This window comes from Dendronephthya gigantea, unplaced genomic scaffold (genome assembly GCF_004324835.1).
Source record: "Dendronephthya gigantea isolate DGI-Jeju-01 unplaced genomic scaffold, DenGig_1.0 000022F, whole genome shotgun sequence".
Lineage (NCBI taxonomy): Eukaryota > Metazoa > Cnidaria > Anthozoa > Malacalcyonacea > Nephtheidae > Dendronephthya > Dendronephthya gigantea.
The window spans coordinates 1802879-1821347 of record NW_021163032.1 but is presented as its reverse complement, the minus strand read 5'-3'; the positions used below and the strand labels follow the sequence as shown (position 1 = coordinate 1821347).

The window sequence follows — 18469 nt, the reverse complement described above, 5'->3', positions numbered from 1 at the left end:
TTACGATGTATGGCCGATAATTTGTCCCACCTGCCAAAAAAGAAATTAACGCGCGGCTGGCGAGAAAAATACGACTATGATACTCAAGTTAATTGCGGACGCAAGAAAGCTTTTGAAATTTATTCTTACAACAAAGTTTTCTAGACCTAATATTCAGTAAGGTCTCATTTCCAACCCAACTCAGGTTTAACTCATTTCCACTATATCTCAAAACACACGTGCATGCAAGCCAACCGAACAGGCTGATATGAGGCATCTTTAGCAACGAATAACAAGAACGAAAATTAGATTGTAAACCTTACGACTGAGCTTGAAGGAATAATAAATGTATAATAATAGTATTTATATTTCATTATTACATTAGCCAACATCATCCACCGACGTGGATCATCACCGCTATCATCGATTCTGCACCCGGCGATATCAATGTAATGTGAATTTATAAAACAGGAAAAAAATATATATATTGCAGACTTGCAGCGTTGCATGGCTACATTTTATGATACAGCTTTTAAACTCGCATCTGTTTACAAAAGATGCTATATACGTTCCTCGGAAAGATGAAACATGAAACAAAACACACATTTCATACAAACGTACAACAGTTAACAAAATAAAAATTTCCGCCACGTAACTTTAATCGAAAGACTCGAATAAAAACTATATTAGGCTAAGAACTGTATATCTCAAGAGTCATGGAAGACGATAGCCCTTTGTGATGACTTTGAATATCAATGTATGATTATGATTTAATGAATATGATTTAATAATTCGCGTTATTCCGATGCTTATATATGTTTCAGTAAGCCTTATATACCAATTTGTATGTATGCTTTTTATCCTTTACCTTTTATCCTTTACGATAACTTGTTAAATTTAACTTTTAATTTAAAAAAAATGCATCAGTTGATAAAATCTGTCTGAAAAACAGCATATAAAACGCGTAGGACTGATCATTTCATAACTGCTTGAATATTTTGCAAGCTCAGGCTTGCTCGCAGGCAATAATATTTGGATACTCTATCTTTGAAATATCAAATATGTAAAAAATATAAAGTATATAATATGCAGTGTTTTATTGGCGAAGCCGCCATTGTGAAAAGCGATGATAACACAACATGTGCCGAGTGCGATTATTCATAATTCATGATTATGTAGTAAGACATGTTATCGTGGATTTTATCTACCAATCAGGAAGCAGGTATACGCCCCCTGGGGGTAAAAAAATAATTAAATAATATAAACATAAAATTATTCTCAACACTCGTAATAAATTCCATATTTCCGCGGACGTTAAGAATTCAAGCAATTTCATTGGTCGAGAGCCATGATCTATTAGAGGACAGACGCACGGAATGACGTCACAGTCACAGATGATTTTAGCGAATTTGATCAGTCATCTCTTGTTTTATTTTGTCAGCCAATGCTAGCCAATAGCATTACTTCAATCCTATAGTTCATGTTATAGGCGTGATATCTGCAAAATTTTTACTTTGAATTTGGGAATTTTTTCAATTTTATTATATAACCTCGCCCGGCCGGCGGCTTGCGGCACTTTGTTTTGTTCTTATCAAAAATGACGTCATACCGTTTATCTATAAACAAGGGTTCAATGTTATCTATTTGTTAAGTAAACAACATCATGTATATTAATGATATAATCATAGACCATTCAATGATATGGACAAACCATTGTATTGAAAACTTTTTTAGTTTTCTCCTAGGTGCATAGTTTTTTTTAAATTCAAGATAGCATTAGGTGGATATTTTTTTAATTCAAGATAGCATTCAAGACAGTACATAATAATTACAGCTTGAGAACACAGGAATTTTGAATTTTTCAGGTAACCTGAATGCAAGAACTTTAAGAAAATAATTATTAAAAGCTAGAAAGTATGTAATATTTAAAAGGTACATTTAGCAGTTGGAAAAAGATTTTTTTTGGAAAGGCATGAATCAATGTTTTCTCTTTCTTTCTATGAAATTTTTTATTCAAAATAAATCATCTTTAAATTATAAAAAAATAACATAATTTTCAGCTGTAATAATTTTCAAATATTTTTGTTCATCTCTGAAGTGAACTGAAGTTAGTTAAAGCTCAGTCTTGTTCCCTATACAATAAATCATTTTAACGGTTCACTTGAATTCAGTTTATAATGCAGATCAGGAAGGTCTCTCAACTTGGCTGCTGCTTGCTCTGCAGTCAGGTCTCTTTGAGGGGAGGCCAACATCTCATAACCAACCATAAACTTCTTTATGGTAGCAGACCTCAATAGTGGTGGGTAATAATGGGCATGCAGTTGCCAATGTTTACAATCAGCATCGCATGATCCGGTAGGGGCTCCATGCCAGCCCATAGAATAGGGAAAAGCACACTGGAATAAATTATCATATTTTGTTACAAGTTGCTTCATTATGACTGCCAAGGATTCTTGCTCCTGGTTGGTTAAATCAGGCAGCCGTAAGACATGCCTTTTTGGAAGCAGCAAGGTCTCGTAAGGCCACACAGCCCAGTAGGGTACCACAACAAGCCAATGGTCGTTCTCAATGATAATGCGCTCTTTTTTGGCCAGTTCTAGGTTTATGTATTTCAATAGTAGTGGTGAGCCATGTTTTACAAGGTATTCTTTTTGCGCTTTGTCTTCAGCAGATGGTTCATTGGGGAGAAATGAGCTTGCCCAGATTTGGCAGTGAGGATGAGGATTTGAACAGCCCATTATTTCACCTCGATTCTCAAAAATCTAAAGCAAAACAATTATTTTTATGTAATTATCTGATTTTTCACATTACCTAGTTTGTCAGGGTTTGTGCAGAGGTCTGCTAAACAGATATAATGACTATTAAAACTAGTGGCTATGCCCTCGAGCATGAGTAGCTCTGAAAACCCAAGGGGCGGCAGTCCCTATCTTCCAACATTGTTGTGTCCAGCTTTCATACCTGAACCCAGCGATATTTCTTCGACAGCTCAACAAACTCATTTATCCACTCTCCAACAACTTTGACAACATCCTTGGTATCCATAAGAGGCAGTGTCATATCTGACCAGGGATGGAAACACATCACCCGACAGGTACCCCTAGCGGGGGCACTTTGAAACAACCCCCCATCATTATCATCACCACTACACCCTTCATTGCTTTCCCCCTCCTCTAACAGCGCAGGGAAGTCGTTCTTAAAGACATAAACGCCGTCATACTCCGGATTCTTTTCCCCGCTCGCCCGAACGGCCGAAGGAACGAGGGGATTGTTCATATCTCGTCTAGGTACGAGCGTCTCTTGTGGTTTCTCAACCTGCCCTTTCCAGGGGCGTTTTGTGCGGTGGGGTGAAACGACAACCCACTCATCTTTCAAAGGATTAAAGCGAATGTGAGGTTTTTCGTCCATTTTCATAAATAGTTTATAAATCTACAGATTTATATAAAACAAAAAATAAAAGTAACACTAAACTTCCTTTTATAAACTGGATAGAGTCGAGTGACATGTGGTCACATGACACGTTTGAGATCAGTCTCGGAATTGATCGGAATACTTCGGCTATAATTCGAGAAGCCCGCGTCAGGGCGCGAAGATTTAAGAAACACGAGTTCAAAATGGTGTCACAAAATATCGTTTGAATGTTTTTAAAATCCGTTGTATAATGTTGTTTTTAATGTTTTATTTGATCTTCAATCGTTGTAATTCAAATGGACCCTTAGGAGGGTGCATACCAACAGGGAAAGAAGCGACCGTGCTCTTTTGAAAACTGTTATAAAGGAACTTGATACGGTCTCGTGTGTTTTTGCGGCGAAGATCGAGTGATCGACCATCAAACGTGATGGGTATTCCTCGGCTTCTGCCGTTTTTGAAGTCGATCCAGCAACCGATTTGCATCTCAGAGTTAGCAGGGAGTACCATTGGGGTCGATGCTTACTGTTGGTTGCACAAAGGAGCGTATGGTTGTGCTTTAGAACTCGCAGAAGGGAACGACACGGATATGTATGTTATTTTTTGCGTTGGACTAATAATATCTAAGATTTAATTATCTTTGAATAAATATGACTTTAATCTCAACTTCAATAGCATAGGGAGGATGGATTTGATAGATATCCTGCTAGATGTCTCACTATGCATAAAGGTGCAACCAAAAATCCTTTGTAATCCTTAAAAATTATACTGCTACAGTATGTTCATAGATCTTTAAATATTATAGGGTTAATGTTTAATAGGAATCTGATTATAGAGGATCAATTGTAATGTGTAGAACAGCTTTGTTCTTTACAAGATCTGTTCTGAGATAGTCCTACAATTGATCCCTGTAAGAAATTGAATTGGCCAGGTATTCTATAATTCTCCAATACTGATAAAGCAAAACAGAATCAACAGAATATAAAACATCTGTCAAAAATTATTTTAACAAAATTGGCAGACATTTAGGTGTTTATATGGTAAAATGAAATGTAAATTTTACTATTTGTTCAGATGAGCAAACTGGACCCATTTGACCTTGGCCTTGAGCTACATAATAAAACTTTATTTAGCATCTTGCATCCTATGTCCTTGCAAAACTGATTATTTTATTACGACACAAGATACCCAATGTCTTTTTGAACTATTAAAAAGGCTAACCATTTGATTAGTTTTAAAAGTTGTGATCACCACCTTTTGCCCTTGATAGACTTCTTATAATAATGCCTATCCTAACATATTCTAACATATAATGACAATGTGCATGATAAATTCATAATTATTCTTCTTGTATTTTCAAATCTAGGTACGTTAACTATGTTATGAAAAGGGTCAACATGATGCTGTATTATAACTTGAAACCCATTCTAGTTTTTGATGGTGGATATTTGCCTTCAAAAAGCGAGAAAGAGGCTGAACGGCGAAAGTATGACCGTAATTTTATTATGTTTCTTCAGTTTTCAATTGTAATTGTCATTTGTACTGTAATTGTCATTTGTACACTGTTGACTGAGATTGGCTAATCCACATGCAAAGTGTTAAATTGCTGTAAATTAAAGGCCAACAGTTTTAGGCCTGTCAAAAAACCAACAAGATTTGCCTATTTCTCAATATACATAAGCCGAAAAGTCTGTTCCTATTACTCACCCAGATTTCAAACAGAAGAAAGAGCCCAAAATTTAGGGAGAAAGATTTAGTGGGAACAGGCACCTGTAGACACTTGGCCCTAAGACCATTGCGACCCAACAATCAGTTTCTTGATGATATAAGATTGAGAAAGAAAAACTCTGGTAGTGTGCAGGGCCGTAACTAGAACGATAATTGAGGGGGGTGTTTATTCATATATTCAGTTCTGCCCGACGGATTTCCATTGTGAGCTTTTGCACTTACAAAAGAAATCCGCAGGGCAGAACTGAATATATGAATAAACACCCCCCCCCAATTATCGTTCTAGTTTTGGCCCTGGTAGTGTGTCATAAATATAGTATATATAACATCGTACTATATTGCTCAGGCGGACATTTGAATGCTCATATGCTTGTTTGCTTTTCTTTCTTCGTTTTTTTAAGTCTTGAAGGTCTGTTTGCTCTGTTCTTACCTTTTTTGTCTATTTGTTCATTGATTTTCTTGCCTAATGTTTTTCTTATTGTTTCTTTATTTGTTTTACGTCTTGTTGTCTGTTTGTCTTTCGTTTCTCTGTCTTTGCCCCCCCCCCGTCTGCTAGCTTGCTTATTTTCCCGTACGTTGGTTGATTTGTTGTCTTTCTGCTTTGTTTTTTACCACAGTAAACGACAGGACTACAGGTCCCAAGGGATTGCTCACCTCAAAAATGGAAACCGTACGCAGGCTTTTGAATGTTTTCAAAAATCGGTTGATATTACACCAGAGATGGCGCTAAATGTTATTAAAGTATGTCATTTGGAAATACTGCATGTTCTGCATGGGTCTGTTTGCTAAAGCCTGTTGCATGTCCACACTCCATCGCGTTTAAACGTAATAAGATTTTCCCGCCTTCCGGTGTCTGCATCTCTGCATGCATGCTTTCAACGAATACATTTTTACATATACGAATTTAGACCCAATAAGACTCTTAGCTTTAGGAAAGTTTTCTCGGAAAAAGAGGAATTTCGTTTCGAACTAGTCAGTAAATTTGTTTACATTTTTTAGGCCAAACCAATTGTCTATGCACTCCTAAAAAATAAATGCTTTTTGCATTGCTATTAATGTTTAAACGCATTTAGGAAAATTGCCCCATTAATGACGGATATTCGTCATCGTGAGAAAGGCTATTGATTGTATGTCTGTAGTTAGTGAGCTAGCATATGATGCATGGATGAAATTAATGTCATTTTGTCCGCCCGACATGCAGGCTTGCCGCGAGAAAGGTGTGGATTGCATCGTCGCGCCCTACGAAGCAGACGCCCAACTGGCATATCTCACGAAGGCTGGGATCACCCAGTACACGATTAGCGAAGATTCGGATCTACTCGTGTATGGCTGTGAGAAGGTATGCTATAAGTCAATGATATTCGACTATAGAGACATACTTTAGGTATTTCTACTTAGTACTCTTTCTTATTCGCACGAGGCATTCAGAAGTTTTATTTAGCATTTTTTTGCGACTCAGTGCTTGTGTGATACTAAATCCTATTCTGTCGATCTTTCTTGTCAAATTCATCTATGCGTAGGCATTTTAAGGGCTTCAACCCTTCAACCCTAGAGAGGAGTTTTTGTCCAGTTTAATATTGCGGTCTGTGAGGCACGCATAATAGTTATTGTAAATATAATTTAGAGTATATCAGTTCTGCTTATAACATTGGGGGACTCAATGATTTGGAATTTTTTTAATTTCTTTGAAAATAAACTCTCTTATTCAATTAGAAATATTAGTGAACTGAAATGGTGATATCAATCTATAAACAGTGTTTGTGTATAGCGTTTTTTTACATTGACTGTAACCCACGTTTAAAAAGACATTTATTTGCTATTCAAACATCCATTCCCATATTCAAGAATGCCATTCCTCCCCATAAATGCAGGTTATCTTCAAAATGGATGCCAATGGCTCTGGCCTGATCATCGACCTGAAGCAGTTACCAAAACTTAAGGATTTCCGTATGGACGATTTCACGCACCAAAAATTTCGACAAATGTGCATCCTGTCAGGCTGTGATTACCTTCAGTCTGTCAAAGGCGTTGGAATTGCAATGGCTCATAAGTTGGTCAAGAGGCACTCCACTTTGAAAAAGGTATAGTCACTCAATGTAATTTGATTTGCATGCATGATTTTCATTTACACAGCTTTGGACCCTTTGCGCACGCGACGTCATAGTATATATGCATCTGAAGGGCAACTTAACGCGCAGCAACATAAGGATTTTGCAAATAACCCCGGGTGAATATTTGTTACGATAAGAAATATTAACTACTTGGAAAGTTTGCTTCGTAAATTGTCTTTGTTATAACAAAGCCAAAATATTTGTTAGACAAGCGATAAAGGTTTCTATATGCATAGATAAAACCTTTATCCCTTGCCTAACAAATAGTTTTAGTAAGATTAAGAATCATCTGAATACTGAAGGACAGCTCTTAGAATTATGACGTCAGTATGCATGGCGAGCTGACTAATTGCTATAATTATGTAAACTTGAGGCTACTTTAAAGAAAACTTTAACAATACTTGTGCGTCTCATTCACTCACTTCTAGCTCGTTTTTAAAACACAATTTGCGACCGAAATTTGTGAAAATAAAATAACTGCATGTAGCAGCGCAGACAGTCGGAATTAACGTGCGATACATACGTGTACTGACTTGTTTATACTAATATGCGTTAGCTTATCATATCTCACATAGAACATAGCTTTTTGGCGATGTAAGATTACTAAACTTACTTTTTAATGAATCGTGCCTTATTGATAGGTACATTATTTGCCAAAGATGAATTTATGTACATGTAGTATCTTTTATATAGTTAATGAATAAGCTTCATAATTTCAGCTTATCAGCTCGTTACGACTCAACACGAAGATGAGAGTTCCAGCAGATTACGAGGAAAGATTCAAAAAAGCAGAACAAACATTCCTGTATCAAATCGTGTTTGATCCGAAGAGCAACAAACTCGTACCACTCAATCCAGTGCCGGACGATATTGATTCCGGCAATCTATCATTCGCTGGACAGTATCCTCTTGATTGATCGATTGCAAGTTATTTATTTTGTTTTTTGAGGCTCATTGGCTAGTGCAAACAAAATAGTTCTGTTATTGTTAAGGCCGGTTCACGCTGATATTTTTCAGTGTTATTCTGTTGCAGGGGCATTGCAAGGCGATGAAAGATTTACTTTATCTTATTTTGAAAAGACATTCGGAATATAACAAAATCGTTGTAGAGCTTTGTGTTATGATAAGTCGATGTTCTTTCAATTTTTGTTGCTATGTCAATAAAGACAATGGTCTGGGAACACGGTTAGATATTGTCTCGATTGTTCGAAACTTTTCACAGCGAGGACAACGACTTTTTACGTAACGACCAGGGCATTGCCATTTTATTGTTTATTTCGTTTTCCATGTAAAATAGGGCCTGACGGTTTGTCGACTCCAAAGACGTTAGACTATTTTTAGCGGCATTCAATTTTTTTTTCTCCTTAATTTCACAACTCTCGTGATACAGCAGTTTGAAATGGAAGCAGGAACAGGCTTTGGACCTCGCTCTCGGTAACCTCAACCCCCTCACCGGGGAAAGAATGGAAAGTTCTACGTTAACAGCGGTACGTAAAGACCTTGTTTACGGCACTTGAAATTTTTGCTCCGATTTTAGGCGCTCGTTTCTCCCTTGGTATGATGCAAGCGAGCGAATGATCATGAATCCCTCTGATGTATAAACACCTTTGTATGGTCAACGATTATTTATTCGCTCAATTACATCTATCAAAATAATTTAGCCTGAAAAGAGTTTAGCCTGGAAATGACGTATTCAATGAAACTGATTGACACAGTCATTCTCGTAGTAAAAACCGTTTCATTTTTTCCATCAACACAGCCAATGTCGTTTAATGACAATGAAGAAAATCATAGAAAAGAAACTAAATCTTCCAAATCTATAATCTGTCCCCAAGTAAAGAAAACGCATTCCAGTTCTTCCGTGAAGAAAACGAAGTACGACGCCGAGAAGAATGTGAGTGGAGCTATCCGTAAAACGAAATCCTCAGAAAAAGCAAATAGTCAGTTCGTGACTCCAGTGCGATGCAAGAGGACACGAGGTCAGTTGGTATTCGAGTTCAGTTCAGTTATATTGAGTGTTTGCTTGCCAAACGTAATCTGTGAAATTGCCGAGTTTGGAGTTCAACAATGAATGATTTTCCGGCGTCAGCGTTCAATATAGACCTTATGCATAATGACGTAACAAGCCGTGAAACCTGCGGCGAAATACCCCCCCCCCCCCCATGATGACCACTAAAGCTAGAATTCCCTGCAGGCGTAAATGACAGTTTGATTCGTCATTATGCATAAGGTCTTTTAGAAGCACTTCTGATTTCAGGTCTCAGGTAGTGAACTGTATAATGACTGGACTAATCTTATCTGGTCGCCAACTTTGAGGCCGAATTGGGCACCAGTGCCAGTCTCCCTCTATCGTCTTCGCCGGTACGTTCGTCGACCGTGAACACAAAAACTATAGAAGGTGACTGGCACTGGTGCCCAATTCGGCTTCAAAGATGGCGATCAAGTTATCGTTCCAGTTCACATAGAGTTCACTGGCATGAGCGCAAAAACTTTAAAGGTTCCGATTTTGGTGGGTTTACTGTAGTTCTCTACATCGTATACCATCGCTTTGCATAAACAAAAACCTTTTCAACTTCCTGCAGAAACGGATGAACAACAAGAGCAAAGGTCAAAACTGGCAAGATTGTATTCAACAATCATGGACGACGTGACGGTGGATGTCAACTTCGAAGCAACCGAGTCAAGATCAGAAGTCGCTCCAAAGATCCGAATTCAACAACCACAACTCAAGATAAAGCGTAATAATCCATTCAGAAGTCCAGTGGTCCGGAAGTCAGAAGCGCGGACCGAACAAGTTGTGAGCCGGTATTTATTAATTAATGATCTCTGTATCATATCTGGAGTGAAAACTTATTAGGTTTATTTTATGAGGAGCAATACATGCTGTGAACTGAAATTCCCGTGTTTCACGTGGGAAGTCTCGTATCACCTGCTTACTTCTGTGTAACATAACCCAAAAATCAAAATAACCCAACATTTAAGGTTGACCCAACATTTTAGCATGTTGGAGGAAATCTTGCTCTAATACACATCTTTAGCGGACCGACGTTGTCGTTTGAGGGTCAATTTACCCCTCAAATTCGGCCCTGGCTAAATTTGTTATTTCATGTCCACTAAATGTTCCGTCCCATGCATGTATATATCAGCGGCTGCATTATGTCCGACAAAATTATTTTATCACGCAGTTAATATAGTCATACATGTGTTGCATATTATAGGTTCTTTGGTCTGGCTGGGATGGAAGTGGCGGCAAATGAACAGTATTTGGGCTTGCTCGAAAATGCTGCTGACGACGATGCTCTCACTAACTCTCAAGATGATTTATCCGAAAATAAAATGATAATTACAAATTCCCAAGGTTCGTCGTCTTCACATGAGGACGACGGCCAATTTCAAGAATCCGGTTATCAAACGAGTAGCGAAACGAATACGCCTACCGAAAACGATGCGGATCTCCCCCTGACGTCTGTCACCCCACCTTTTCCAACCTTCAGTACGCCCCTCTCAGGCAAAGCCCCCACAGACTCTCCACCCCTACCCACGTTTCCAACAACGCCCACGAGCAGTCTTGATGATAAAACAAAGAAATTTGTGAGTGGAGGAAAAAGATCAGGTTTATGTACTCAAGTGACACTGGACTTATTCGCTTTTAAGAAAGACAGAACTTTCAAAACTGAAGGCAGTCAAATAACGACGGGCAAAATTTCCCCGACACGGACGATCCTGGCCGACCGCTCGTCACCAAATTTCAAAACGAGAAGGAAGTTTAATGAAACTCTGGTAAACGAAGTGGACGATGACGATGAGAATGTCAAGGAAAATAATGGAAACACTTCGAAAAACACTGAATATAAAGTGGAAATAAAGCAAGATAAATTAAAGGTATATTTCGGAACGATATTTTTTGTTGTTGGTGTATTAGCCCGATAAGATGTCTTAATTTAGAGGTTGTTAAATAGTTAGAGTCACAACAAGTATTACGGCTCGTGTTCTTTTGTTTGGTAGCTAATTAATGGCCGCTTATCGAGTGATCGATGAAAGCCTTTGCATTACAATGCATTAGCTAATATTTTTTTTTAGCATATTTTTGTTTACCTCCTCCTGAACTCACCCAAAGAGCATATTTTCCTTTAATATTTACCATGAATCTCCGTTAAGCTTATTGATGCATTTTTTGCAACTATCCAGTCTGGCCCAGGGTTGGGTCGACCAAATGTCCGCATGAATTTTCATTATATCTGAAAATATCTTCCAACCACCAGCATTTTTAAATTTAAAAATTTTTTTTTTTGGTTTATTTTTAAAGAGTCGAGACACGTCGATGGCGATAAAGCAACCAAGACTGCTCGGTAGGTAAAACTTATCTTGTCGTTCGCATTTAAAAGTAGACGGTAAATTTGGAGAAGAAGAAGAAGAAATGCTTCTTCCATACCGCCTATCATCAGTTATTACATTTGTTAAAAGGCGAGGTAAGTGTGGTAGACCCCTGCCTGTCATCTATGCTTACAAAAAAAAACTTGCTTATCTATAATTTAGAAAAGCAATCGTTCAGGCCTAATCCAGTATTTTATACACTTATAAAACTTATAAGTGCTATTGCTGATGTCGGCCTAATTTCTAATTAAACGCCCGTATAACATAGCTAATATATTAACTATGTTATACACATAAAGTTTTGTAAGAGAAAATTTTGTGAAGTCTAAACGGCGCTTTCCGTTCAACTGGCTTCAATTTGAGCATTTAATTTTTGGGACAAACACTTAGTGATAAACAATAGTAAAGTTTTACCTCTAAGTGTTATCGCGAAAATTTAACTGGCGAAATTCAGCTGAATTGGATAGCGATATTCGGCTGAAAAAATTAGCTAAAAGAGTAGAAACGAAAAAACAGAACATGCGCTCTTTTGCGAGCTAAAATCAGTTCATTTTCCTTTGAATAAAAAAAAAACGTTGCCTGGTTTAATAAAATCGGAAATGAAAAGGTAAGAATTAATGAGGCTATGTAAGTCTACTCGTTCATAACCATCTAAACATAACTGATTTGACATCACTTGACATCATCTGTACATCTCAGAGCGGTCGCTCTAAGGCTACCCTGACGTGATGTGTTGAGCTATATTCCAAGCACGCAGGTTGTTGTGTAAACATAGCTAACGCATAATAATATATTGTGTGTACATTATGTTGTGTGTACATTCCTGCCATAGGCATAGTTGCAGTTTGAGCAATGGAATTGGATCAGTTCATTTGCAAACTTCCTGCATTCATTCGATCAATTTCTTGAGAATTTTGAAATTAAAGTTCGTTTAGAAATGTTCATATCTTCTGCGCTTTTTAAACAATTCTAATTTTTTAATTCTTGCGGAAACAGGAATTGAGCAAATGGATGATAGATTCTTCTGTCGTAAGTAGTATCAAGAATCTGTCCCAATCCTGTCTTCAGCGAACCAGGAACATTTGTGTGCATATTGTCATAGAATAAATATTTTTTCGTCTTTTAATTTTATTATTAATTTTATTTAAAATAGAGTGCTTGCATCCTGTGTGAATATTCCTTATAACTATATAGATCAGTTTACATGCAGTGTGTCACAAAAAAACAAGCTTATCAATGTTCAACTTAAATGCATATGACTTTAGTGCATATGACTCACATGTGTGAATTAATAGTGTGATGTTGCTACTCTGAGAATTAGCTTGACCACGTCGGTCAACCATTACCGGTTGGTAACTCGGGGTATCACCATCACATTAGTATTAATTCTAATGTTTTCTCCTGTCTTTCCAGGGCTACGAAGCAAGCCATCGACGGGACTAGGCCGATGTCGTGGTGTTGGGCTTAGTCATCCACGAAAGAACATCAAAGATTCCAAAAACAAAACTAATCCGATTTCAGTACCGATATTGAGTTATTTCAAATATCAAGCTCGTGACAAAATATCACAAGGAACTACATCTTAAGTGTCGTGAAAAGATGATTTAAATCATAAAATTAAAAAAAGTTAAAATTAAAAACTTCCGTGGTCAAATTGACCAAATTGACATAAACTATTCAAAGCGGTTCCCCCGGCCAATGCAGAAGTACTCTCAAATTTTTACCTTTTTTTCTGCCGTGTTTGAATGCTTTTTTTTTCTGGTTTGATAAATGCAACAATCTAGAAAACAGGGTGTATCTTTTATTGCATCTTCTATGGTTTTACAATCATTATTATATAGAGAGTAGTTTCATATATTTGTCGAATTAAAATAACAATTAAGACTTTGCAGTTGTGTTATTAAGATAATAGTGAGCTTAAGCAAGTGACGTTTTTGACAACACGTACGTTTACCGGAAGTAAAGTTTTTGTTTTTCACCAATCACAATCCTTGACCCAGTTTTTTCACGTTACTCATGCCGTTTGTGTTGTCAAAAACGTCGCTTGCTTAAGCTCACTAATGATGAAGTAATTACGATGTTTTAGAGCTTTAGCATTGCTAATGACTATAGGATTGCGACTGTTCAAAACTCGTCATTTTTGACTCAAGCATACTCCGTAGGAGTATCAGGGAGTCATTGCTAACGGTCTCGCATTCTTTAGTGCCATTAACTCGACCAACCTGCTTTGTGCGCTTAGTATTAAAAACTTGTTTATCTGATTAGTCTAGTCTAGTATTAAAAACTTGTTTATCTGGTTAGTCCACTAGCCAACAGTTAATCGGCTATTCGTGCATCCGTGAGTCGTCTCATTTAGACCTTTGATTGCTGTTGTATATGTTGCAACAATTTTCATTTATAGAACACGTGGGATTTACTGTTGTTCACTTTTTCTCAGTTTATAATGGTCATCCGGGGTTTCTCTCAATTTCTCTGCGGCCGCTTCTGCGGTGAGGTCTCTTTGTCTCGAGGCCAACATTTCGTAACCTCCCATAAACTTCTTTACGGTAGCAGACTTCAGTAGTGGTGGGTAATAATGGGCATGCAGTTGCCAATGGTTGCAATCAGCGTCGCATGATCCGGTAGGGGCTCCATGCCAGCCGAAAGAGTAGGGAAATACGCATTCGAATAGATTATCGTATTTTGTTACAAGTTGTTTCATTATGACTGCCAAGGATTCTTGCTCTTGATCGGTTAAATCAGACAGTCGCAGGACATGCCTTTTTGGAAGCAGCAAGGTCTCATAAGGCCACACAGCCCAGTAGGGTACCACAACAAGCCAATGGTCGTTCTCAATGATGATGCGTTCTTTTTTGGACAGTTCGAGTTCTATGTATCGCGACAGCATCGGTGTTCCGTGTTTCGAAAGGTATTCTTTCTGAGCTTTGTCTTCAACTGATGGTTCCTTGGGAAGAAATGAGCTGGCCCAGATTTGACAGTGCGGGTGAGGATTTGAACAGCCCATCATTTCACCTCGATTTTCAAAGATCTAAAACACAAACACTTCTAATCGTGAACCCGAGAAGACTGCTTGAAAAATTGTTGAGAGATTGAACAAAATTAGTAGGAAAATACGCGCAACATTTTGATCAGTGGAAAATGCCTTATTATGGCGCAGTTTCTCATTACGCCGACTTTTTCGATCGAGCGAAATTTTTCGTTTAATTTTCCTTTTCAATTGTGTCACCGATTAAAGCTTGGTGTCCATATGACGCCGACTTGCATCAGCAAAGTATTATTGTCGGTGATTATTGATGAGTGAAATCTTTTGTCTTTCTGAAATCATTCTTCCCTTGGATGATAACAAGCTTAAGGAATCCGCTACGGATACCTATATATGATATTTGTACCTGAACCCAGCGATATTTCTTCGACAGCTCGGCAAACTGAGATATCCACTCTTTGACCACTTTGACAACTTCCTCGGTTTCCATGAGAGGCAACGTCATATCTGACCGGGGATGGAAACACATCACCCGGCAGGTACCCCTAGCGGGGGCACTTTGAAACAACCCCCCATCACCATCATTATCATCACCACCACCATCATTATCATCACCACCACACCCTTCATTGCTCTGCCCCTCCTCTAACAGCGCGGGGAAGTCGTTGTTAAAGACATAAACGCCGTCATACTCTGGATTCTTTTCCCCGTTTACTCGTACGGCCGAAGGAACAAGCTCGTTTTTCATATCTCGTCTGGGAACAAGCTTCTCCTGTCGTTTTTCAACCTGGCCTTTCCAGGGGCGCCTTGCGCGGTGGGGCGAAACGACAACCCACTCATCTTTCAAAGGGTCAAAACGAATGTGTGGTTTTTCATCCATTTGATATGTAAAACTGATAAATTTTGAAAAAAATCACATAAGTTCATAAATTATACGACATGTAACTGATGAAAATATTTTGCTGCGATTCCCGGGGGTGTTGTACGATCTTTGAAAAGGGGGGGTCATGAATGCATGCTTAATCACAACAACTATAACTTTTACTGGAAAAATGATTGGAAAATCTTTGTTTACAGTTCTGTACTGTATCTATGAAACCATACGTTTAGGCTCTAGTAAAATACATTTTGACTATTATACATGCAGGTAGTGCATCTGTATATAAAAACTACTGCAGTATGAATTTATATTTTTATCCATTAATATTATGTTTCGAATGTTGGGCTATAAGCATGCATAAGATATGACTAATTTAGATTTTAAAACTCTACTTATAATTTCTGCTATATCCATGCACACGACACATTTTTACAGTGTGTGTGAAAATGGCTGATCGCTGCGTTTGAAATATGCTATCGTGATTTGCGTATATAAGCTAGTGCTGTGTGAAATTAGACTGGTCTTCGACAGGCACCATAATCATAGAGCCTGCATTGTTTCCAATTTATGGTATTTAGTTTACACGTTGCGTTTTGGTCGTGTCGGATGCACAATGTCCAATTAATGCACTGTTATGCTATGACCTATGTATATACGCATCTGAGACAATATACTATACTCGATAGATAATGGGCAAATAATGAAGAATACTTTGGTCGCTATATTTCATCTATTGTTATTGATATATGATAGTGTATAATTATGATTATTTTTACTGCACATGGTGTCTGCAAAAAAATCTAAAAAATTTCAAATCTAAATCGCAAAGCTATTTTGTTCACGCGCGAATTTCAGTTTTTTGAAGCAAATAAATTGAATTCTGGAAGGAAATTTTGATATGCTATCCTTCAATATACCATGCATGGATAATATTAGATCAAACTATAGTTGCTTTTGGCAACTCAAAAGTTCATGAAAATCGCATCGCGTCGGCGGATCGGGGCCCTGGTGGGTGCCTTAGAAAAACGCTATAAACAAAACGTCTGCGTATATTGTACAAAACAATTCAAATAAATACGCTATATATATTGAAGATTTGGATTTTCTTTATTTCGCAGACTTTCGTACACTCACATGCGTTTGTTCAAAGCTACGATCTTAATTTGATTCATGTACGAGTAAAATGCAACTGCAAGTAAAAAATTTTTGAGTTTCAATTCTTATAACCTATAGATTTATTCCAAGATGTTAAGCCTCGATCGTTTAGATGCATGCGCAGTGCCAATTCTTCAGAACTAGCTTATAAATTAAACGTATATATATATGTGTGAAAAAAGTCGCCGCTCCTGTAGGGTAGTTATACCCTGCAATCTGGCATTTTCGGTTATGACAGTCACATTATATCTATATTAATCCCCCTTGACTATCCGTCTTCATATATGACATATATACGAAACAGGCAAACCCTTGCCCATTGCAAGATTTTGTTAGTCTCCTGGTTGTGGAGAGACCCAATTGTTTGACAATTGCGAATTCGTAACGAATAACAGAGCATGACGATGCATGTATAGACGTGCCCGATAAGGTTATAACTGAAGCCGGCGAATTTCCTAATTCACATAAAACTTATGCCATGAATGTTTAATACATCAGAAGATACGATACAAATACTTAGGTAAAAGTCTTTCTCATCGCCGCTTTTCCTTATTTCAGCGCGATAAGTATAACTCCCTTTTAAATATTTTAAATTGCGTACGTCCTAAATTACGCCTGGAATCATGTGGATAGAAAAATGAATCACAGATAAAGTATTTTAGAAAACTTACGTCGATCACTCGCAGACAAAATTACACAGAATCACAATTTGTTTGACAAGTTCTGTAACGGCTAGCTGTATGACTTTTACTTTCTGATTTCGCACCCGCTGCTTATAACAATTTGCATGATCTAAATTCTTTGAAAAGTTTTGCAATTCCGTAAATCGTATATAAATTTCAAATTCATATATGCATGCATGACGATTAATTATACATGCACTCACAACTTTCCATCGCTCGTAGTTTTTGCCAGCTTTCTAGGCCTTTTTTCGTCGTCTTTATATAGTTGGCTTCATGGTATATGTTTCTTGACCTTTCTGCATGTCGTTTATAGATATATTATTGCAAAAGTTTCAAAGACATAATATAGGAAAGCTATATAGCCATAGTTTTAAATTCTTTAGTGTTGTAGTGTCAAACTCTGCGTGGAATTTTATGTATAGGACATGCAAAACAAGGTCATGAAAGGCTCGCCAAATTTAAAGTCTAAAGGCCGGCCTCCACTTGCATGTACTGTCAGTGCGGCCAATTTGGCGCATGCTCGGTGACTCGGAACTGGTCGCTAAGCCGGCCGTTGCGGCTATTTTTTTGTACGTAGACAGTAGAACTGTAATATAAATAAATAGTCTATACCTTCAAGGCGGCCGTCGACGCGCAAGCCGTACGTGCGATTTGGGGACGTACGTACGTGCAAATGAAAGCCGGCCTTATATAAGTATGAAGAATTGCGGCTACGTCTATATAAATGAAACTATAGTTTCGTTCCGCGGTGCTCTATATTTTTTAAATGTTTACGTTATTTCATTTAAGTAAATAAACGGGATTAACTTGCTAAAGGTCCCGCGTGAAGATTCATGGTAAAACAATTTTTTTCCGCTTGTCATGCACCTACATATGGATATTTTTAAGATCTCTTTAGAAATCCCCTTTATGTATAATATTTATTCTTTCTGAAAACCATGTAGTCGTGGTCTAGTTGAGTTTTTTCATCAGGTGTTACGGGGAACGTAACGCTATTGGTGGTTGCTGCCTTCTTGAGTCTGTTCGACAAATTATGCGATAAAATAGGTGCTTAAAAGCTTCTCTGTAAAATTTGTCGAGCCAAGCCTAAATTATTGTATTCCATGCATAGATTGTTAACGAGTGGTAATGTGCGTGATATCATGTTTAATGTGTGGACACGGTACATGAC

The 18469-nt window shown here is 37.7% G+C and overlaps 3 protein-coding genes across 4 annotated transcripts; 1 reads left to right on the top strand and 2 right to left on the bottom strand.

The window, feature by feature from the left end:
* Window positions 1-2041: 2041 nt before the first annotated feature.
* Window positions 2042-3462, bottom strand: LOC114522232 (galactose-1-phosphate uridylyltransferase-like). The gene is made up of 2 exons (XM_028542873.1): window positions 2938-3462; window positions 2042-2741 (listed from the first exon to the last, which is right to left on the bottom strand). Exons 1-2 carry the CDS (start codon window positions 3388-3390, stop codon window positions 2124-2126), a joined length of 1071 nt encoding a protein of 356 aa, XP_028398674.1. The 5' UTR covers window positions 3391-3462; the 3' UTR covers window positions 2042-2123.
* Window positions 3463-3582: 120 nt separating this feature from the next.
* On the top strand, window positions 3583-13455 carry LOC114522286 (exonuclease 1-like). Of its 2 annotated transcripts, none has more exons than XM_028542942.1 (12): window positions 3583-3975; window positions 4751-4870; window positions 5730-5853; window positions 6314-6451; window positions 6984-7193; window positions 7943-8124; window positions 8614-8710; window positions 9064-9202; window positions 9806-10028; window positions 10442-11105; window positions 11530-11572; window positions 13011-13455. In XM_028542942.1, the coding sequence occupies exons 1-12, from the start codon at window positions 3815-3817 to the stop codon at window positions 13181-13183; spliced, it is 2274 nt and encodes a 757-aa protein (XP_028398743.1). In that variant the 5' UTR covers window positions 3583-3814; the 3' UTR covers window positions 13184-13455. The 2 variants fall into 2 exon arrangements, with proteins under 2 accessions (XP_028398743.1, XP_028398742.1); XM_028542941.1 differs by having other exon boundaries at window positions 8983-9202.
* Window positions 13393-17398, bottom strand: LOC114522288 (galactose-1-phosphate uridylyltransferase-like). Its single transcript, XM_028542943.1, has 3 exons — window positions 17287-17398; window positions 14987-15473; window positions 13393-14625 (listed from the first exon to the last, which is right to left on the bottom strand). Exons 2-3 carry the CDS (start codon window positions 15458-15460, stop codon window positions 14011-14013), a joined length of 1089 nt encoding a protein of 362 aa, XP_028398744.1. The 5' UTR covers window positions 15461-15473; window positions 17287-17398; the 3' UTR covers window positions 13393-14010.
* Between the last annotated feature and the right edge of the window lie 1071 nt (window positions 17399-18469).

Bases quoted from the DNA above. Each gene is read 5' to 3' on its own strand.
- LOC114522232 (XM_028542873.1), bottom strand. From the start codon at position 3,390: ATGAAAATGGACGAAAAACCTCACATTCGCTTTAATCCTTTGAAAGAT. The intron at 2,742-2,937 runs GTATGAAAGCTG...GTTTTGCTTTAG, and splicing joins AGAAATATCGCTGGGTTCAG to ATTTTTGAGAATCGAGGTGA.
- LOC114522286 (XM_028542941.1), top strand. From the start codon at position 3,815: ATGGGTATTCCTCGGCTTCTGCCGTTTTTGAAGTCGATCCAGCAACCG. The intron at 7,194-7,942 runs GTATAGTCACTC...TCATAATTTCAG, and splicing joins GGCACTCCACTTTGAAAAAG to CTTATCAGCTCGTTACGACT. The intron at 10,029-10,441 runs GTATTTATTAAT...TGCATATTATAG, and splicing joins ACCGAACAAGTTGTGAGCCG to GTTCTTTGGTCTGGCTGGGA.
- LOC114522288 (XM_028542943.1), bottom strand. From the start codon at position 15,460: ATGGATGAAAAACCACACATTCGTTTTGACCCTTTGAAAGATGAGTGG. The intron at 14,626-14,986 runs GTACAAATATCA...TTTGTGTTTTAG, and splicing joins AGAAATATCGCTGGGTTCAG to ATCTTTGAAAATCGAGGTGA.